This window comes from Salvia hispanica, chromosome 6, assembly GCF_023119035.1.
Source record: "Salvia hispanica cultivar TCC Black 2014 chromosome 6, UniMelb_Shisp_WGS_1.0, whole genome shotgun sequence".
In the NCBI taxonomy this organism is placed as follows: domain Eukaryota; kingdom Viridiplantae; phylum Streptophyta; class Magnoliopsida; order Lamiales; family Lamiaceae; genus Salvia; species Salvia hispanica.
The window spans coordinates 21,486,391-21,504,341 of record NC_062970.1 but is presented as its reverse complement, the minus strand read 5'-3'; the positions used below and the strand labels follow the sequence as shown (position 1 = coordinate 21,504,341).

General features: G+C 37.5%; 2 protein-coding genes across 2 annotated transcripts; both read right to left on the bottom strand.

Moving 5' to 3' along the window:
* Positions 1-2,691: 2,691 nt before the first annotated feature.
* LOC125194917 lies at positions 2,692-3,104 on the bottom strand. Its single transcript, XM_048093132.1, has 2 exons — positions 2,844-3,104; positions 2,692-2,802 (listed from the first exon to the last, which is right to left on the bottom strand). The coding sequence occupies exons 1-2, from the start codon at positions 3,102-3,104 to the stop codon at positions 2,692-2,694; spliced, it is 372 nt and encodes a 123-aa protein (XP_047949089.1).
* A 7,971-nt stretch (positions 3,105-11,075) lies between these two features.
* Positions 11,076-13,109, bottom strand: LOC125196106 (guanine nucleotide-binding protein subunit beta-like protein). The gene is made up of 2 exons (XM_048094481.1): positions 12,107-13,109; positions 11,076-11,316 (listed from the first exon to the last, which is right to left on the bottom strand). Exons 1-2 carry the CDS (start codon positions 12,989-12,991, stop codon positions 11,215-11,217), a joined length of 987 nt encoding a protein of 328 aa, XP_047950438.1. The 5' UTR covers positions 12,992-13,109; the 3' UTR covers positions 11,076-11,214.
* Positions 13,110-17,951: the final 4,842 nt, after the last annotated feature.

The following is a 17,951-nucleotide window of genomic DNA, read 5'->3' as shown; positions in this document are numbered from 1 at the left end:
TGGGCTCATCCAATTTACTTTTTACTAATTAAATTGAACCCACAATTTAATATAAGTTATAATTGGAATATTACGAGCAGCCACTATAGAAGTAATATTTAACTCTCCCCATCCAAATCCGAAATTATAAGTAATCCGGGTTTTCGTTTAACTTTCATTTCCCGCGCTTAAGATAAAAATGTCCATTAATTAATTAATATCTGCTATGGACTTAATTAATTAACTTCTTATTAATTCCAATAGTGGACTTAGCATGAAACACTCATTTATTATTAATAGAGTAATCAAACTCCAACTAGCTAGGTTCCGAATAATAAAACTTTGTTTCGCGCTCCTCTTGAGGACATTATCAAACGAGACTTAGCTCGTGCACGATTCAATATAATAGCAATCCTAGCACCGCTAGATATTGATCACCACTACCCAATATATCAGGATCATTGGGTTACGAAAAACCCGCACCATTTGATAAGTCAAAGTAATGCATAATCAATACTATATGCTGAATGCTAACCTACATTGATTAAGAAACAAATATTTATCAAGACCTCGCCTTTCAGTAGATAGCCTAAGGACAAGTCTTGCTGTTAGATCCGTTCAGTGCTATACCACACCAATGTCATCTTATTTCAGTAAGGCTTAGAAATATGCGGACTGACATTGCAACCTTTCTCGATGGATAGTCAAATTCCAACTAGGTTGTGAAATTCATCTTTTTCTTTGTTTAGAACTGATCGTGTTACCTTAAAGTGGACGCTGCTCACAACCGGTCTACTAAATCAAAGACTTAGACTTTGTTAAGTTAACTTATACATTCAAACATGCATTAACATCCATTAAATGTAAAACATAACAACATTATGACAAAAATAATCTGTTTTATTTATTGGAAAATAAAATAAGAGTTTTACAGTATTCAATCACTCGATCTAACAATCTCCTACTTATACTCAAAACACTTTCGAGTATACAAAATGTGCTAAAGTCTAATTCTCCCACTTATACTGAAAGCGGATTGAGGTCTTGAATTAGTCGAACTCCTATTCCTTCAAAAACGACTGAGCGATCATGGTACGCACGAGAAGCAAAAGAAGATTGAGTTCATGGTCCGGGCCTTACAGTAGATGTTCCATCTATCGCAAATAAAAGACTTTAAAGCCATCTTTTGGAACCTAGATGAACTATCTACCATGAGCCCCAATCCATGTAAGCTGCTATAGACAAAAGTATACGAGATCGATTTGAGCATGGCCACTGGGGAGAAGGTCTCATCGTAATCGATGCCTTCCTTTTGGGTATACCCCTTAGCCACTAGTCTTTCCTTGAAGACTTTAACTCGTCCATCGGGTCCACATTTACGTTTGTATATCCACTTGCTCCCAATGGTAGTACAACCTTCGGGTAGGACAGACAAATCATAGACGTCTTTGTCTACCATTGATTGTAGTTCCGAATCCATTGCTTTCACCCATTCGCAATGATCGACATCTGCCTGCGCCTCTGCAAGATTCCAGGGATCAAGTACATTGTTGTCCGAGGAGTGATCCATACACTGCGAGACCCTCCCCACTGCGACGCAGCACTACAAAAGTAGTCCAAAAACTCGGCACTTAGGTATTCACCTCCGCGATCAGATCGCAGACATTTGATACTCTTACCATGACGTGTCTCTACTTTAGCCTTAAACTCCTTGAACTTGTCAAAAGTTTCAGACTTGTAGCGCATCAAATAGATGTATCCGATTTTCGAGAAGTCATCTATAAAAGTGACGAAATATCGAAAACCGCCCCTTGCCTCGATTGACATTGGTCCACACACATCAGTATGAATGAACTCAAGTACTTCCTTGGCCCTATTCCCCTTTGACCTAAAAGGTCTCTTAGTCATCTTGCCTTCGAGACAAGATTCACACTTCGAAAATAGTTCCTTCTCAAGACCTTTGATAAGATCTTGATCAACCATCGCATGAATTCTTCTTTCGTTGGCATGACCAGGTCTAAGGTGTCATAAGTACGTTTCATTCATTGAACTTAAAGGTTCTTTTCTTTTCTTAGAAATTTTCGATGTAGCATTGAGTTCTGATTTACGTTGATTAAATTGTGTAGAAGTGATTGTGTACAGATTGTTTTCCATGATACCACGACAGATATAAGAACCATCTTTCTTAATAACGCAATTGTCATCAAAAGAAATCGAATATCCATCAAAACACAATTTAGAAAATGAAATTAAATTTCTTCTAAAAGAAGGTATCAATAAAACATTCTTCAAAATAAAAAATCTATCAATAGAAAAACGTAAATAAACGTCTCTCACTGCAACGGCCGCCACATTCGTAGCGTCGCCCAGCTGGACTTCGATCTCACGATCATGTAACCGTCTTGTCACCTGCATTAAGTCAGGATCAAAACATATATGATCAGTTGCTCCAGTATCAATAACCCAAGTATGAGTAGATGTCGAAGCCAAACATGACTCGACTACTAGAGCATGGTGCATACCTGTAGCCTTGCCCTTCTTAGGACAATCTGGCTTCCAATGACCTTTTTCTCCACATTTGAAGCACTTTCCAGTAGGCTTCTTGTCACCCCGCTGCTTCTTCTTTCCCTTAGCATTCTTAGCCGCCACTGGGTTCGGTGCCTTTTTCTTTCCTCGCGCGAGGCTTAGAGCCAGAGGAATTAGGCGCCAAACTCAAAGCATAGCTACCTTAGCTTGAACCATAAGGTCCTCCGCCGACTGAAGTTCAGTCATCAGCTCTGCCAAAGTGTAATTCCGCTTGTTCATCTCGAATTTGAGCTTGAACTGTTGGAAGCTAGGGGAAGACTTTGAAGGATTATAGTAACCTGGGACTCGGGATCGATCGTCCCTCCCAAAACCTCAATCTGGTTGAGGTGACTCATAATCTCGAGGACGTGTTGCCTCACTGACGAGCCTTCCTTCATAGTCTTCGTCATGATACTCCGAAAAGCTTGAGACTTAGGCGTTCGATTCTGAGTACCAAAAAGATTTGCGAGATTTGTCATAATCTCGGCGTCAGTTTTCATGGCAGAATGCTGATGCTTGAGTATTGATGACATAGAAGCCAACATGTAGCACTTAGCCATCTCATTCGCCTTATGCCACCGTCTATGCGCATCTCGCAGTCCTTGCGCGGCGTTAGCTGCCGGCACTGCTGGGCGTGGAGTAGTGAGCACAAACTTGTACTCTTCGGCTGTGAGAACGATATCCAAGTTTTGTTTCCATTCTATGTAATTTTGGCCCTCGAGTTTGTTTTCTTTGAGAATGGCAGAAAGAGGATTAAAAGACATCTTGACGGATTTTATTGCACTGCAAACAGAAGAATTTACTATTTGTCATAAATTTATATAAGGAAATTGAGTAGATTAACCATAAAACTTTTCAAAATCTTACAACAGCAAAATTAATAAATTGTATCCTCCTCTGGAGGTTAATACGCATTAAAATTTTGACAATTTTACTGGTCACAACACCGACACCTCAATTGCATCCTCCTCTGGAGGTTAATACGCCTAATGTTGCCTAAGCACGACCATCAGATTTAGCATTACAGAATTTTATTTCTACAACACACTCCCATAACAATGTTCATGTGCTGACAACAAAACCAAGCTATCTCATAAATTCTGATTGAACCCTGAAACTCGCAGTTCCTTAGGATTATTGTCTCCACTCTGTAGGTGACAATAATATTGGGAACCACTTTCTAGTTCATTCTATTTATGATGTGAGAAGTCCGCCCTTATAAACTTGTTGTTTTCGTAGGATTATTGTCCCTACTCTGTAGATGGCGATAATATTAGAAAATCAACTTCACAAAATTTGGCAGTCCAACCGATGGAGACCATATATAAACTTTTAGTTCATAATTATCGCTTAGATATTTGGGTTATGGTTTTTCATTAATTATCCTTTAGCCTTAAGGCAGATTAAGACTAATTAAATTCTGTTGGTATTTAATTGACTAGATAAATAAATCTTTTATTATCTTTAGTAACTTAGTTTAGGAATTTATTAATCTAGAATTTAATTCTTATTCATGTCATACTATAAGATATATCTAAAATAAAGTACATTATTTATAATTTTAATTAGACATGAAAAATTAAATTCATATAGTTTCCAAGTTCAAGATTAGGAAGAAAATTAAATTATATTATTTAATGTAATCTTATATATCTATCTTATTAAAGATTCTAGATATATATGATAATTAGGAAACTATTAAATTATACTTATCTATATCATCTAGGATATAAAATATTCATAGACATAGAAAATAATCAAAATATTCCTAAAATCTAGGAAAATCTTCCCAAAATACTTTATTTCATTAAATAATATTATTTTTTAATGATATATTTTAATTTATGAATTAAATAATCATCAAAATAATCTTTCGTCAATGTCTTGTGATTCGAGGTTTGCACGAATCAACACGACGAAGATTTGAAGACATCCCCCAGAGACGCTCGCCAGGGCGGCGAATTCGCCGCCCGACCGCCGCCGGCAGCCCGCGCCCGAAGGCGCGCTGCTTCCTCCTCCCTCACTCCCCCGGTCTTCGTCAACCAGCCACGCAGCGATGGCCGCGTAGCTCCGGCGAGCTCCCACTACTCCGGCGGCCTCGCGCGAACCAGCAGCCGCCGTTCTCGGCGTGGCTGCTCTTGGTCGTGCGCCGCTAGGGTTGGGCGACTAGGGTTAGGGTTCGTCGCGGCGGAGAGAAGCCGCTGCTCTCGGACGAGTAGCGAGCTAGTTTGCTCTCCACCACCGTCGATTCGCACCGGGCGCCGCCTAGGGTTTCACGGTCTTGGCTGGCGGCGCGCACGAGCCCACGCTCGCCAGCGCGTCGCCCCAACACCGTCGGCCCTTGGCTCCCACACAATTCGACAACCCACTTCGATCGCATGTAGCGCGATTCGTCCCAGCGCAAGCGCCGACGAATCGCACATCTCGTGCGTTCGAATAATTCAAGTTCTATTGATTCGAATGTTCTTGAGTTCATCATGCATAATTATAAACAATAAAACAAGAACATGCATCAAAATCAAATAACACATGCATACATGAAATTCGCGAAATTTAAATCCAAATAATCAGAGCCAAAGACTGGCTCTGATACCAATTGATGGAACTGGCAGCGGAAGCGGTGTTGCATGGATTAACATAATTTAACAATTATTAATCACACCAATAAATCACATAATAATCAGATCTATTTAGCAGATTATTTAGACAAAATCTATTCGCGTAATTCTTACATGTATCATGCTCATAACTTGAATTGATCATGCTTTAAGAATATTGAAACCTAAAACATGCTTTTCTACGGAGCAGAAATAATACCTTATTAATTATCCAGAGAATTGAAGATGGCTACTTGCTTCTCCACGTGACGCTTTGAATGCTAGACCACAAATCTTCTCTCTGGTTCCCAAACTATACTCCGATATTAGTGTGGGTTGATCTCACCAGAATACTAGGACTTCAATAAAGAAGACAGAAGAAATCCTTTTGGGAATAGGAGTAGAATTCGAATTCCTCTTCAGCTAGAGGGAGTCGAAATTTTCGAAAATTTTAAGTATAAAATTGTGATCATTTTGCAACCTTTATTCTCCTATTTATATTAAGTTCCTTTTGGGGCCCAGACATGGATCTATGGAAGGTCTTGGATATGGGCCCATCCAATTTACTTTTTACTAATTAAATTGAACCCACAATTTAATATAAGTTATAATTGGAATATTACGAGCAGCCACTACAGAAGTAATATTGAACTCTCCCCATCCAAATCAGAAATTATAAGTAATCCAGGTTTCCGTTTAACTTTCATTTCCCGCGTTTAAGATAAAAATATCCATTAATTAATTAATATCTGCTATGGACTTAATTAATTAACTTCTTATTAATTCCAAGAGTGGATTTAGCATGAAACGCTCATTTATTATTCATAGAGTAATCAAACTCCAACTAAGTAGGTTCCGAATAATAAAACCTTGTTTCGCGCTCCTCTTGAGGATATTATCAAACGAGACTCAGCTCGCGCACGATTCAATATAATAGCAATCCTAGCACCGCTAGATATTGATCACCACTACCCAATATATCAGGATCATTGGGTTACGAAAAACCCGCACCATTTGATAAGTCAAAGTAATGCATAATCAATACCGTATGTTCAATGCTAACCTACATTGATTAAGAAACAAATATTTATCAAGACCTCGCCTTTCAGTAGATAGCCTAAGGACAAGTCTTGCTGTTAGATCCGTTCAGTGCTATACCACACCAATGTCATCTTATTTCAGTAAGGCTTAGAAATATGCGGACTGACATTGCAACCTTTCTCGATGGATAGTCAAATTCCAACTAGGTTGTGAAATTCATCTTTTTCTTTGTTTAAAACTGACCGTGTTACCTTAAAGTGGACGCCGCCCACAACCGGTCTACTAAATCAAAGACTTAGACTTTGTTAAGTTAACTTATACATTTAAACATGCATTAACATCCATTAAATGTAAAACATAACAACATTATAACAAAAATAATGTGTTTTATTCATTAGAAAATAAAATAAGAGTTTTACAGTATTCAATAACTCGAAACGTGATTTATAGTATACAAACTCTAACATCCATGACATTCAATTCCATGACGATCCATGACAATCCATGAAAATCCATGACAATCCCTTCCATGACATTCCATGACAATCCATTCCATGACAATCCATGAAAATAGAACATTTATGGCATGAAAACAATTTGAAAAGAATCATTGCTCCATTTTGACAAAAGATGATTTTTCATAATTTTGCAAGTATTTGATTTATATCAACACTAGTGCTGGATAAAGAAAGCCCACCTGGTATGCTTATTCGTCAATTCAATTATTCGCTTTGACCTCACTTTCCTCTTGAGCAATTTATCCTTTAAAAATAAATAGCGTAACACGCTAATTAGTACTTGAACTATTTCACCTTAGAAGAATGCATTCATTCTATTGGGTAGTATATATATCTCAGTCTCGGCTTATAGGATTTTCTAAATCCCACCTCGGCTTCATTACCTTGTAGAATTTATTAATTCACTTTACTAAGTTCGGAGAAGTTCCATTATCTTTAAAATAATTACTTGCATTTAATACGGATTCTTGGAAAATCCCTTCTTAAATCTTTTCTTTGAATTTTTCTTAAGGCCGCCCATGGCGTCGCGGGGCGACGCCGGTCGGCCATTTGCATCTCGCACTTAAATATCTTCCATCTTCGGAAATAAATTATCCGGGATTAATTCATCAAGCTCCAATTTGATTCTTAAATTAATTCCAACTCAACCACTAACATCTCGGTCCAATCTAATACTTAATTTCGGCCCAAAGCACTTTTTAACTAGTCCAACAAAAAAAAGTAGTTCCCAGATTTAATCATAAACGGCCCAACTACTAATTTGGCCCAACCATTTACTTGAGGTATCCTACTACTACAACTATTATATGGGACTTAGCCCACCAATGAAATGGCCCAAACTAATTAATTTACTTGGCCCAATTTTCAATTATACTCCTCTCCCATACGTGACTTTCCCCAAAATTCATTTTCCTAATTGAAATCACTAATCAAAAAGAATGGAGAAGCAGCGGCGCCTCTTCTCCTTAGCCCAATCCCTCGGCATCTCCGGCGAATCGCCGTCTCTCTCTCACACTCTGCGCCTTTTTCCGGTGAGCTCACGGTCGGATCATCTTCCTCCGTCTCTGCATAACTCTTTCTCTCTTTCCGTCGAGTCCTCTCGCCCGACGAAGTCACCGACAGAGAAGGCGTCGCTTTCTCCCCGCGTCGCTCCTCCGTCTCTGCCACCCGCGTTCGCCCCTGGTCGCTCGGCTCCCCGGTGCTCGCAGCACCGTTGCCGGAGTCCGGCGGAGGCCGTCGCCGCTCCGCAAGGCTCCTGCTGCTGCTGCTGCTGTTCGGGCGAGACTCAAGGCGCGTCACCATCGTTCGTGCTATTGCTCCAGCGGCGTCGCCGCCTCCTCGCGATAAAGCTAAGTCCCATCCCCCCTTCCTTATCATTCCAATTTTGTTGTTCTACTTGAAAGCAGTAGATATGTTGAGGAAATTGTTTTATATCATGACGTTCTAAAGTTGATCTTGGAAACAATTAGCTCACTGGAATGAGCTCTTGGTAGGGAGTTTACTTGACATGTTTATAGTCGATATTTGGGCAGTAGCTATGGTAACTAATCGTTGATCCTATCGCTATGATTTGTCCTATGTGAGCATGCTGCCTATGATTCTAAGTTCTGGAAATTTTGTGGCGTTCTAACGTGATGCCGAGAATGGTATCGAGGGGATTACCTCACTTGGTTAATCCTTGATTTATGAGGCTGTTCCTCCGTGTTGCCGCTGCCTCTCCTCGCCTTCTTGCTCCTCCCATTTCTTTGCTGCACTCCTTGATTTTGAGTGAAATTTGGGGTGCCAAAGTGGTGGAGGAGGAAAAAGGAGGTGGGGAGGTAGTTTATATAGGCCTCTTGTGTTGGAAACTTGAGGGCAAAGACTCCCATTTTGGGGCTGCCGGCTTAGCTCTTTCTTGGCACCACGCTTCTTTACTTAATTTGTGCAAGTCTTGGGGGCAAAAACTCCTATTTTTGGGGCTGCCAGCTTATCTCTTTTTCAGCCTTGGTATAATGTTTCTTTACTAAATTTGTGAAAGTCTTAGGAAGGTATCTTTGATAAGATCATGGCCCTTGTTACTTTGTTTTCTCCTTCACTCTTGGCAGGGTGATGATGCAATGCATAATCTAGTACAACTTGGCAGTTTACCATTTTGATGAAGCTCCAATACACTACTTTTTGTTGATCCATTTCTAATACCCTTTTGGTGTATCACCTTTGCAAGATCCTTGGTGTAATTTGGCTGTCCCTTTGGAGCTTTGTGGGGTGGAATTGAGGGGAGAATGGAAAAGGAAGAATGGAAATCTTTTGTGTAGCTAGGAAGGGTAGAGCAGCTTGGGGTGTGTTGCCCATATTACAACTTGTATAGTATGTACCATTTGTATCTCCATCATTCTTGAAATAATACTCCTCGAATCTTATTGTTTCCAAGCAAGCCATTCTCTAATATTTTTCTTTTGCATCCAATATTCTTACTCTTCATTCTCCAAATCAAGTACTTGAAATTTCAAAGTCGAGATTACACGCAAATTCCATGATCACACGTATTCTAAACAAAAATTATCTAAGCTAATAAATCTGATTTATCTCGAAAGAAAGAAATGAAATTCCGGGGCGTCACATTAGACAAATTTTGATAGTTGTTCCTATAGGTAGTCGAAAAGATATTGTCAATGCTACCATTAATTCATCTTATCTTTGGAGATATTGCAAATTTTAAAGTTAAACAAAAACATGAGATTTCTTAAAGTTTACTACATTTCAATTCTTGAGAATTTCTAGGTTTTTTGTGTTGCTTCATTTGCGTTCTTTTCATACCGTTTTCGAAGGAATTTGGAATTGAGCTTATAAAAAATTTGAAATTTAGCTAGTTTAAGGTCGGAATTTGGAATTTGGCTTATAAAAATTCAATCTTGAAAAATGTATTGAGCTTAATTCTTGAATTTAGTCCATTTTGTGTTCTTTACACAACATTTTCGAAGAAATTGATGTTGATGATTAGTTATGAGTTCAATCTGTCCGAATCAGCAGCAATTTAGCTAGTTTAGGGTTGATATTTGGATTTAAGCTAATAAAAATTCAATCTTGAAAAGTGTATTCAGTTTGATTCTTGAATTTCCATCAATGACCAATGTGCAACATGCAGGCTGCCACTTCAGGATTTGTCCCAAATGCCCTTTAAGGGCCGAAGGGCCTTTTAGTCACAAAAAACATAATACATGATTAATTTTAAGGTTAGATACATCCCGAGATTTTTTTTTTCTGTAGGACCTGCAGTGTCACAACTGGAAACGTCAGAGACTTTTGATGTAGTTCACTCTAAAATATTATGGGCCAATTCTTTAGATAGGAAAATTAAAATCATAAATAGTCACTTCTGATCGATATTATTAATTTATGGTATGATTCAAAAGAAAATGGCCAAATCTAAATAATTATTTTAATATTATGATAACTTTTTAAAAATAGCAACTCTTTCCTTTTTTAATCCGTTCCTTAAAAATAACAACTTTCAAACTTTCCATTTTAGAAAATTTTTACACCCTTAATAAAGTGGATCCCATCGTTCAATAACATTAATTCCATTACTTTTTTATCTCTCTCTCTTACTTTACCAATTTCTCCTCATCTGTCTTACTTTACCAAACTGTGCATTAAATCTCATGCCGTTTCAAACCTCACTATTTTTAAAAAACAGAGGTAATAGTAGATAAAAAAAGGTGTTATGTTATAACATTAAAAATGGGAAACAAATCATAAGTGGTAGAATAGTTTTAAAATATTTTAATTTCCACATAAAAAGTCCCCTGTAATTTGACTTCAATCTTTATTACAAATGTTACTCCTTAAATTTAATTTTTCCTTCTTTAACCTACATAATGACGTCCGTATTAATAATATTTCATTTTTTGAATAAAGAAAGCAGAATGAAAATTTAAAACTTTTAACTAATTAACCTTCTACATGTAGAGAGTATTAAAAATAAAATACATTTGTAACACACAATGAAAGTAGTGTGATCCATAAAAAAATTTCAAAATATTTACTGAATCTTTTTCTAAATATAGAGAGCATTAAAAATATAACAGGAATACTAGTAAGCCCATGACAAGTTTGCACTATTGCCTCCATCCCAGGAAAACACATTTCTATTTTTGATAATTTTCTATTTCTAATTAATATATCTAACCATTTCTTTCCTCTCTCCAATTAAATATTCAATACTCTTTCCCTCTACATTTAATACTTAATCCCACTATTTTTCTCTCCAATTAACCACATTAACCAACAACTCCTATAACCCCGTGTCTGCTAAGAATGTGTCATCTTAGTCGGGATGGATGGAGTAGTAGCGAATAACGAAAGTCTATATTCAAGCAAAAAGTGCAACAAGATATTCAGAATTGTAAACGGATTTAAATTAAGAAAAACAATTATCGTTTAAAAGTCGTAGTAGAAACAACAAAAGCATAAAAACAGAGAGTCCGACGACCTCTTAGCTTCAATCTAATAACTAAAAGGACTCACAGTAGGCTTTAGTATCGTCCAATGCCCCAAACTCGCACCACTCCATCTGTATATCCACTGAAAAGCGTGCTTCCATCTGCGCTCCAGTTTAGACTAGTGCAATAGATCACCTACACATACATCAACCCATTCATGAAAATCAAACACCATGGTTTTATATTACTAAAAACCATAATAAGAAAGATCAGAGGAAGACATCTAGCAATCAATTCTATCCATTTACTATTAATGACCTTCAACTAAGAGTTACCAAAAAATGTGGATTGGAATACAATTAAGACCATGATAATCAAGATTAAAAGCTACACAAAGATCAAAGGAAGATATCTAGCAATCAATGCCATAAATTCATTCTTTTTGAGGTTCAACTAAGAGTGACCAAAGCATATATGGTGTGTTTATTATCTATCCCATAAAAATAGTCTCCTTTTTCCGTTTGGATCATTCCACAATAGCTCGTGTCATCCCCAAAGTCCCTATTTATGGGACTGGAGTATAAACTTGGAATACAATTAAGACCATAATAATCAGCATTTGACTAATCTTATTCTTATCTCTTTTTCGATTGCATTTTCTCAAAAGCTTATCTCACTAGTCCCTCCGTCCCCCTTAAGATGTACGCCTTTGTTTTTAGTTTGTCTAACAACTCCACATAACAACTCATCCTACAATCTTGTGCAACTCAAGAATGTTGACATTAGTATTATTTTGTTAATTTGATAAACAGCCAGAACACAACCTTGAGATATTTACTCCTAACTAAGCAACCAAATATAAGGTCTTGACTATGGAATAGAAAAGACTCAATCTTTAACAATAAGCAATAACAAACACACATGATTTATCAGCACAAACCAAACTGAACTAATAAATATAAGGTTAATCATATAGTAGTACTACCTTAGTTTTTCCAGCGGCAGTTTGTGCTCCATCGGCAACCATCTCGCTCTCATGCTTCAAATCAACCTTAAGGTCCACCACAACACTCTTGCTCTCCAAGTCCCAAATCTTGATGCTCGACTCCGTGGCCGCACACAGCCAGTACCTGTTCGGGCTAAAGCACAACGAATGGATAATCGATCCCGCATCCAGCGAGTACAACTTCTTCCCCTCCGCCAAATCCCACAGCAAAATCACCCCATCCTTACCCCCACTCGCGCAAAGCGAGCCATCGGGAGACACCGCCGCAGTGTTCACATACCCAGAGTGGCCAGCGAGAGTAGATCTCAATTTACAGTTGCTCAAATTCCAAATCTTAACCGTCCGATCCCAGGATCCAGAGACAATCGTCGGCTGCAACGTATTGGGGGAGAATCGGACGCAGGAGACCCAATCGGAGTGGGCGTCGGCGTCCTGGATGGTGTACTTGCATTCGCCGAGGGTGTTCCAGAGCTTAATCGACTTGTCGCGGGAGGCGGAGACGATCTGGCGGTTGTCGACGGAGAAGGCGACGGAGAGGACGTCCTTGGTGTGGCCGACGAAGCGGCGGGCGGTGGTGCCGGCAGCGAGGTCCCAGAGGCGGAGCTCGCCGTCCCAGGAGCCGGAGAGGGCGAACTGGCCATCGGAGGAGAGGACGACGTCCTGGACGAAGTGAGAGTGGCCGGTGAGGCGGCGGCGGGCGACGCCGTAGGAGCGGTCTTCTTTGGTGAGGGACCAGACGATGATGGATTTGTCGCGGGAGGCGGTGACGATCATGTCGGAGTTGTCAATTGGGGTGGCGATGGCGGTCACCCAGTCGGTGTGGGCGCGCATTGTGCCGCGGAGGACCAGCTGTTCCTGCGCCATTGCTGGAATTGAAGAATGCACGGACGACGGCGGCGGCGGATTAGGATTTGGGATTGGGTTTTTGGGTCAGAGGCGGCAATGGGAAGCCCTAAATTGTTGAATTGGGGATTTTATATAGCGATTGGGGATTTAGGGTTTTGGAGTGGGTAATACGACTCAAGTCCAGTTGACGAGATAAATAGATTATTACTATTACTATACGCCTATAATATCGCAGTATTAAAAAAAGATGTAAAAATAGGAGTCGTGTTATTGCTATGTTATTGAACTGCTATTGTTTTTCTTTAGAGAAGTTTCTCTCTTTTGACATTCTGTATGGTTCATGTAAGCTTCTTACGTGAGTATTCATTTCATTATACGCATGTACGATGTTATTCGTTTTGATTTATATATTTAGTTTGATTTTATAAATTTAAAAAATATTATTAAATTATTGAATTTTAAAAAATTCATAAAACTCAAAACTTGATTTATTATTTTATTAATTTATTTAAAATTATAGAGAATACGAGCAAAATAAAGCTTTGATTTTTATGAATTTTGTGAAATTAAAATTTTTAATAACATTTTTTAATATATGTAATATATCATTCCTCCTTATACTAGTATAAAAATATATTTTTCTCTCTTCTCTTAACACATCACTACAAAAAAACTTACATATTTTTAAAATACAAAAAAATTGAGACGCAATTTACTAACGTATGAAAATTATAATAAATAACATTAATTTAAGACGCTAAAGAAAGCATTCTAAAATGAAGAGCAAATTAACTCAATCTTTTACTAGTAGTATTTTTTAGAAGACTTCCAATTACTTTCTCTAATTTTAGTTGAGATACCAACAATAAGAACAAATTTTGAAGCGTTGGTGGTATATTTAAAAACATAAATTAGCATCATTAATTGTAGTGAAAAATGTCCTTAACTAGGGATGTCAATCGGGCTAACCCGTTCGGGTTCGGGCCAACCCACTCGGGTTGCCGAGCTATTTGGGTTCGGGCTAATCGGGTTATGAAATTTTCGGGTCATAAATTTTCAACCCTAACCCTAACCCGTCGGGTTTTGGGCTAACCCATCGGGCTATTCGGGCTAAAAAACTTTCAAAAATAATCTCTGGTAATCAAATTTTCCTCAATAAAATGATTTTAAATTTTAATTATTTTTTCCTTTTTGGTGATAGAATCATATAAAATCTTTTCATAGTTTTCCTCAATGGTTGAAGAGAAGTCTTCCATCTCAATCAACTATAATCTAAACAAAGATAAATTAAAGTTAAATCGTATAATTTCAATTAAAGTTTGTGTTCGTATCATTATTTTGGCATTGGTCATAATTAATTATTATAAAATTAAAAATCATATCTTATGTTACATGAATAATTATTAAAATGATAAATATATTGAGATTTTGATGGGTTTATTCTAAATATTGGCGTTGGTGGTAGTAAGACAGTAATGACAGGTGATGGGACGATGGAATAATGAGTTGAGGTGGAACTTGATAGTTGATAGTGTGGGATTGAGTAGAAATACGTAGAATGTAGATTGAAAAGACTAATAATTTTGTCACATGAAATTTAAAAAATACAAAAAAAGTTCCCTAAAACTCAATATTTTTTAATTAAAAGTTGCAACCCGTCGGTCCAACCCGCAACCCGCTCGGGCCAACCCGTTTAACCCGCCAACCATTCGGGCCAACCCATTTAGCCCGTTTTGTATTTGGGTTATAAAATTATAGGCCTAACCCGCTCATTTTACCGGACTATTCGGGCCGGCCCACGGATTTCGGGTTGAATTGACATCCCTATCCTTAACTGTCTTTTTTTTTAGTAATGCATAAATAACATTTCATAAAATCTTGTGTCATCATTTAAGTGTAGTTCTATTATGGGACGTAGGGAGTATATGTTCAAATTAAAAAATGATACAACCTCGTCCTTAAAAATAGAAACTTTCTAAACCTTCTAGTTACAATCCACTAATACTACTTCTACTATTTTTTCTCTTCATCATTCTTACTTTATCAAATTTTCTCTTTCTCTCCCTACTTTACTAATTCACCTCTCTTACTATTAATTGTGTGTTAAAATTCATCATTTCAAAAAAAAAAAAAAATAGTTTCAAAGATGAAGGTAGGTATTATTTAGAAAAATATACTTCATCCGTTCTTGGAACTTATTTTTCTTATTAAGTGAGTGGGCTAAGAGCATCCACGCTAGAAATAGGTCAGCCACTCTCTCTCCCTGCCACGTCAGCAGCACTAAAAATCCACCTGCCACATCAGATTTAGCCGCAATAAAAATAATTAAAAAACAACTACATTTACGGAATTAAATTTACGATTAAATTGCGGAATTAAATTTACGAGACATATACGGGAAAATTCATTAATTGCATTAAAAAAAAGTACATACATTTAAAAAAATAAATTACATAATAAAGAAAAAAACTATCGCCGTGCAGTCTTCCGCGCCCACAACTCTTCAATTATATCCTTTTGGAGTTGAATATGAGCATCCACTTGCCGCATGTCGGCATATTCCCTGGAGGCGGCCGACTTCATCGAGAGGTACCCCATGTCGTACGCTAGGGGTGGCCGTTCCGTGGCTTAGACCGCTTCATCGTCATTGGCCCTGTTGGGTTTTTGGTGCCCCTTGCACAGCGGAAGACTTGTACAAAACAAATAAATCAGACAAAGATCTATTTGACCGATTATGCGATTAATCAATTCACATGTTAAACAGATAATTGCATGCTAGAACGCAAATAATTCATGCTTAGAAAATATAAATCCTAAACATGATTTCTACGGTTTAGGGTTACCGATTTTGATTCTCCAAAGAATCGACGATTGCTCGCGCCTTCTCCACGATGATGATCTTCGAATACTAGACCACAAATCTTCTCTCTGGTTCCCGAACTGTACTCCAATATCAGTGTGGGCTGATCTTACTAGAATACTAGGACTTAAATAAAGAAGACAAAAGAAATCCTTTTGGGAATAAGTGAAGAATTCGAAATCCTCCACCATTGGAGAGTTAGAAATTTTCGAAAAATTTGAGAATAAAAATTGTGATCATTCTGTCTCCTTGATTCTCCTATTTATATTAAGTTCCTTTTGGGCCCAGACAGGGATCTATGGAAGGTTTTGGATATGAGCTCATCCAATTTACTTTTTACTAATTAAATTGAACCCACAATTTAATATAAGTTATAATTGGAATATTACGAGCAGCCACTACAGAAGTAATATTGAACTCTCCCCATCCAAATCCGAAATTACAAGTAATCCGGGTTTCCGTTGTTTATTATTTATTTCACGCGCTTAAGATATAAGTGTCCATTAATTAATTAATGTCTGCTATGGACTTAATTAATTAATATCTTATTATTTCCAAGAGTGGACTTAGCAAGAAACATTTATTTATTATTCATAGAGTAATAAAACTCCAACTGGCCAGTTTTCCGAATAATAAAACCTTGTTCGAGCTCCTCTTGAGGGCATTATCAAACGAGACTCACCTCGCGCACGTTTCAACATAATAGCAATCCTAGCACCGCTAGATATTAATCACCACTACCCAATATATCGGGATTATTGGGTTGCGAAAAACCCGCACCATTTGATAAGTCAAAGTAGTGCATAATCAATACCGTATGCTCAATACTAACATATGTAGATTAAGAAATAATATTTTATCAAGACCTAGTCTTTCAAAGTAGATAGCATAAAGACACTTTTTGCTGTTAGATCCGTTCAGTGCTATACCATACTAATGTCATCTTATTTCAGTAAGGCTTAGAAATATGCGGACTGACATTGTAACCTTTCACGATAGGTAGCCAAAGCCTATCAAGGTTGTGAAATTCTTCTTTTCTTTTGCAAAGCATTGCATAGATCTGACCGTGTTACCTTAAAGTGGACGACGCCCACAACCGGTCTACTAAGCAAAAGACTTAGACTTTGTTTACTTTTTATGCATTTAAATGTTTGTAAAACATCTTATAAATACACAAGCAAACACAATGTAATAATAATAGTGATTCTATTCGTGCGAGACTGCTCGAATAATACTGAATCGAGTTAAAAGTGGATTGTAGAGTTTTACGTATACAAGCAAGATTCTATTCGCGCGAAACTTGCTCGAAACATGCTTTTCAGTATACCAAACCTCAATCTCCTACTTATACTCAAAACATGCTTTCGAGTATACCCATTGCCAAAACTCTCCCACTTATACTCAAAGTAGGTCTTTGTGCTAGATATATCGAACTACCATTTATTTCACTAAGTGAAAGAAAAATCTGCTTGGTTGTTCTCTGATAATATCTTTTTAACCATAATGTCTTTGTTGCGTACTTGATCTTTAATTAATTTCATCCCCATATGTGATTGCTTAGCTTAATAAACTCGTGTGTCACTCGAGTTAGCCTTAACTAGAGTAATTTAAAATAATACTCATAGGCATACTCAAACTTACGATTAAAGCTATTAGGAAGATATTCCTAAATTAAACACATATTCAGAGGATGACTTACTCGATCACTGATTAGTCATAGAACTAAGACAGTGTAACCCCAAGGACATTACATGAATGACTGGTAAACTAGAATATAGTTACTAGTCTTTCTCAAGCACTAGGGTATATTCATTACCTCAATCAAAATCCTTTGCCATGGTTAATATGATATATACTTGCTATGCAAAAGCACAACTAATATCAAACTTAGTACACATTATAGCATACATGAGACATCTATCTCCAAAACTAGTCTCATTATTCTTGATCTCACTAAGCGTCAAACGACACTTGACTAGAGACAAGACAATTCCATCTTGAGAGGTATAAACCTTTTCATGAAATTTCTAATGCTTAAATGTTCCAAGCAATGTGTAGATATAGGATTCCTAAGAGAATCTCAACATTCTTTCTAGCAATCTTAAAAGGACTTAGATG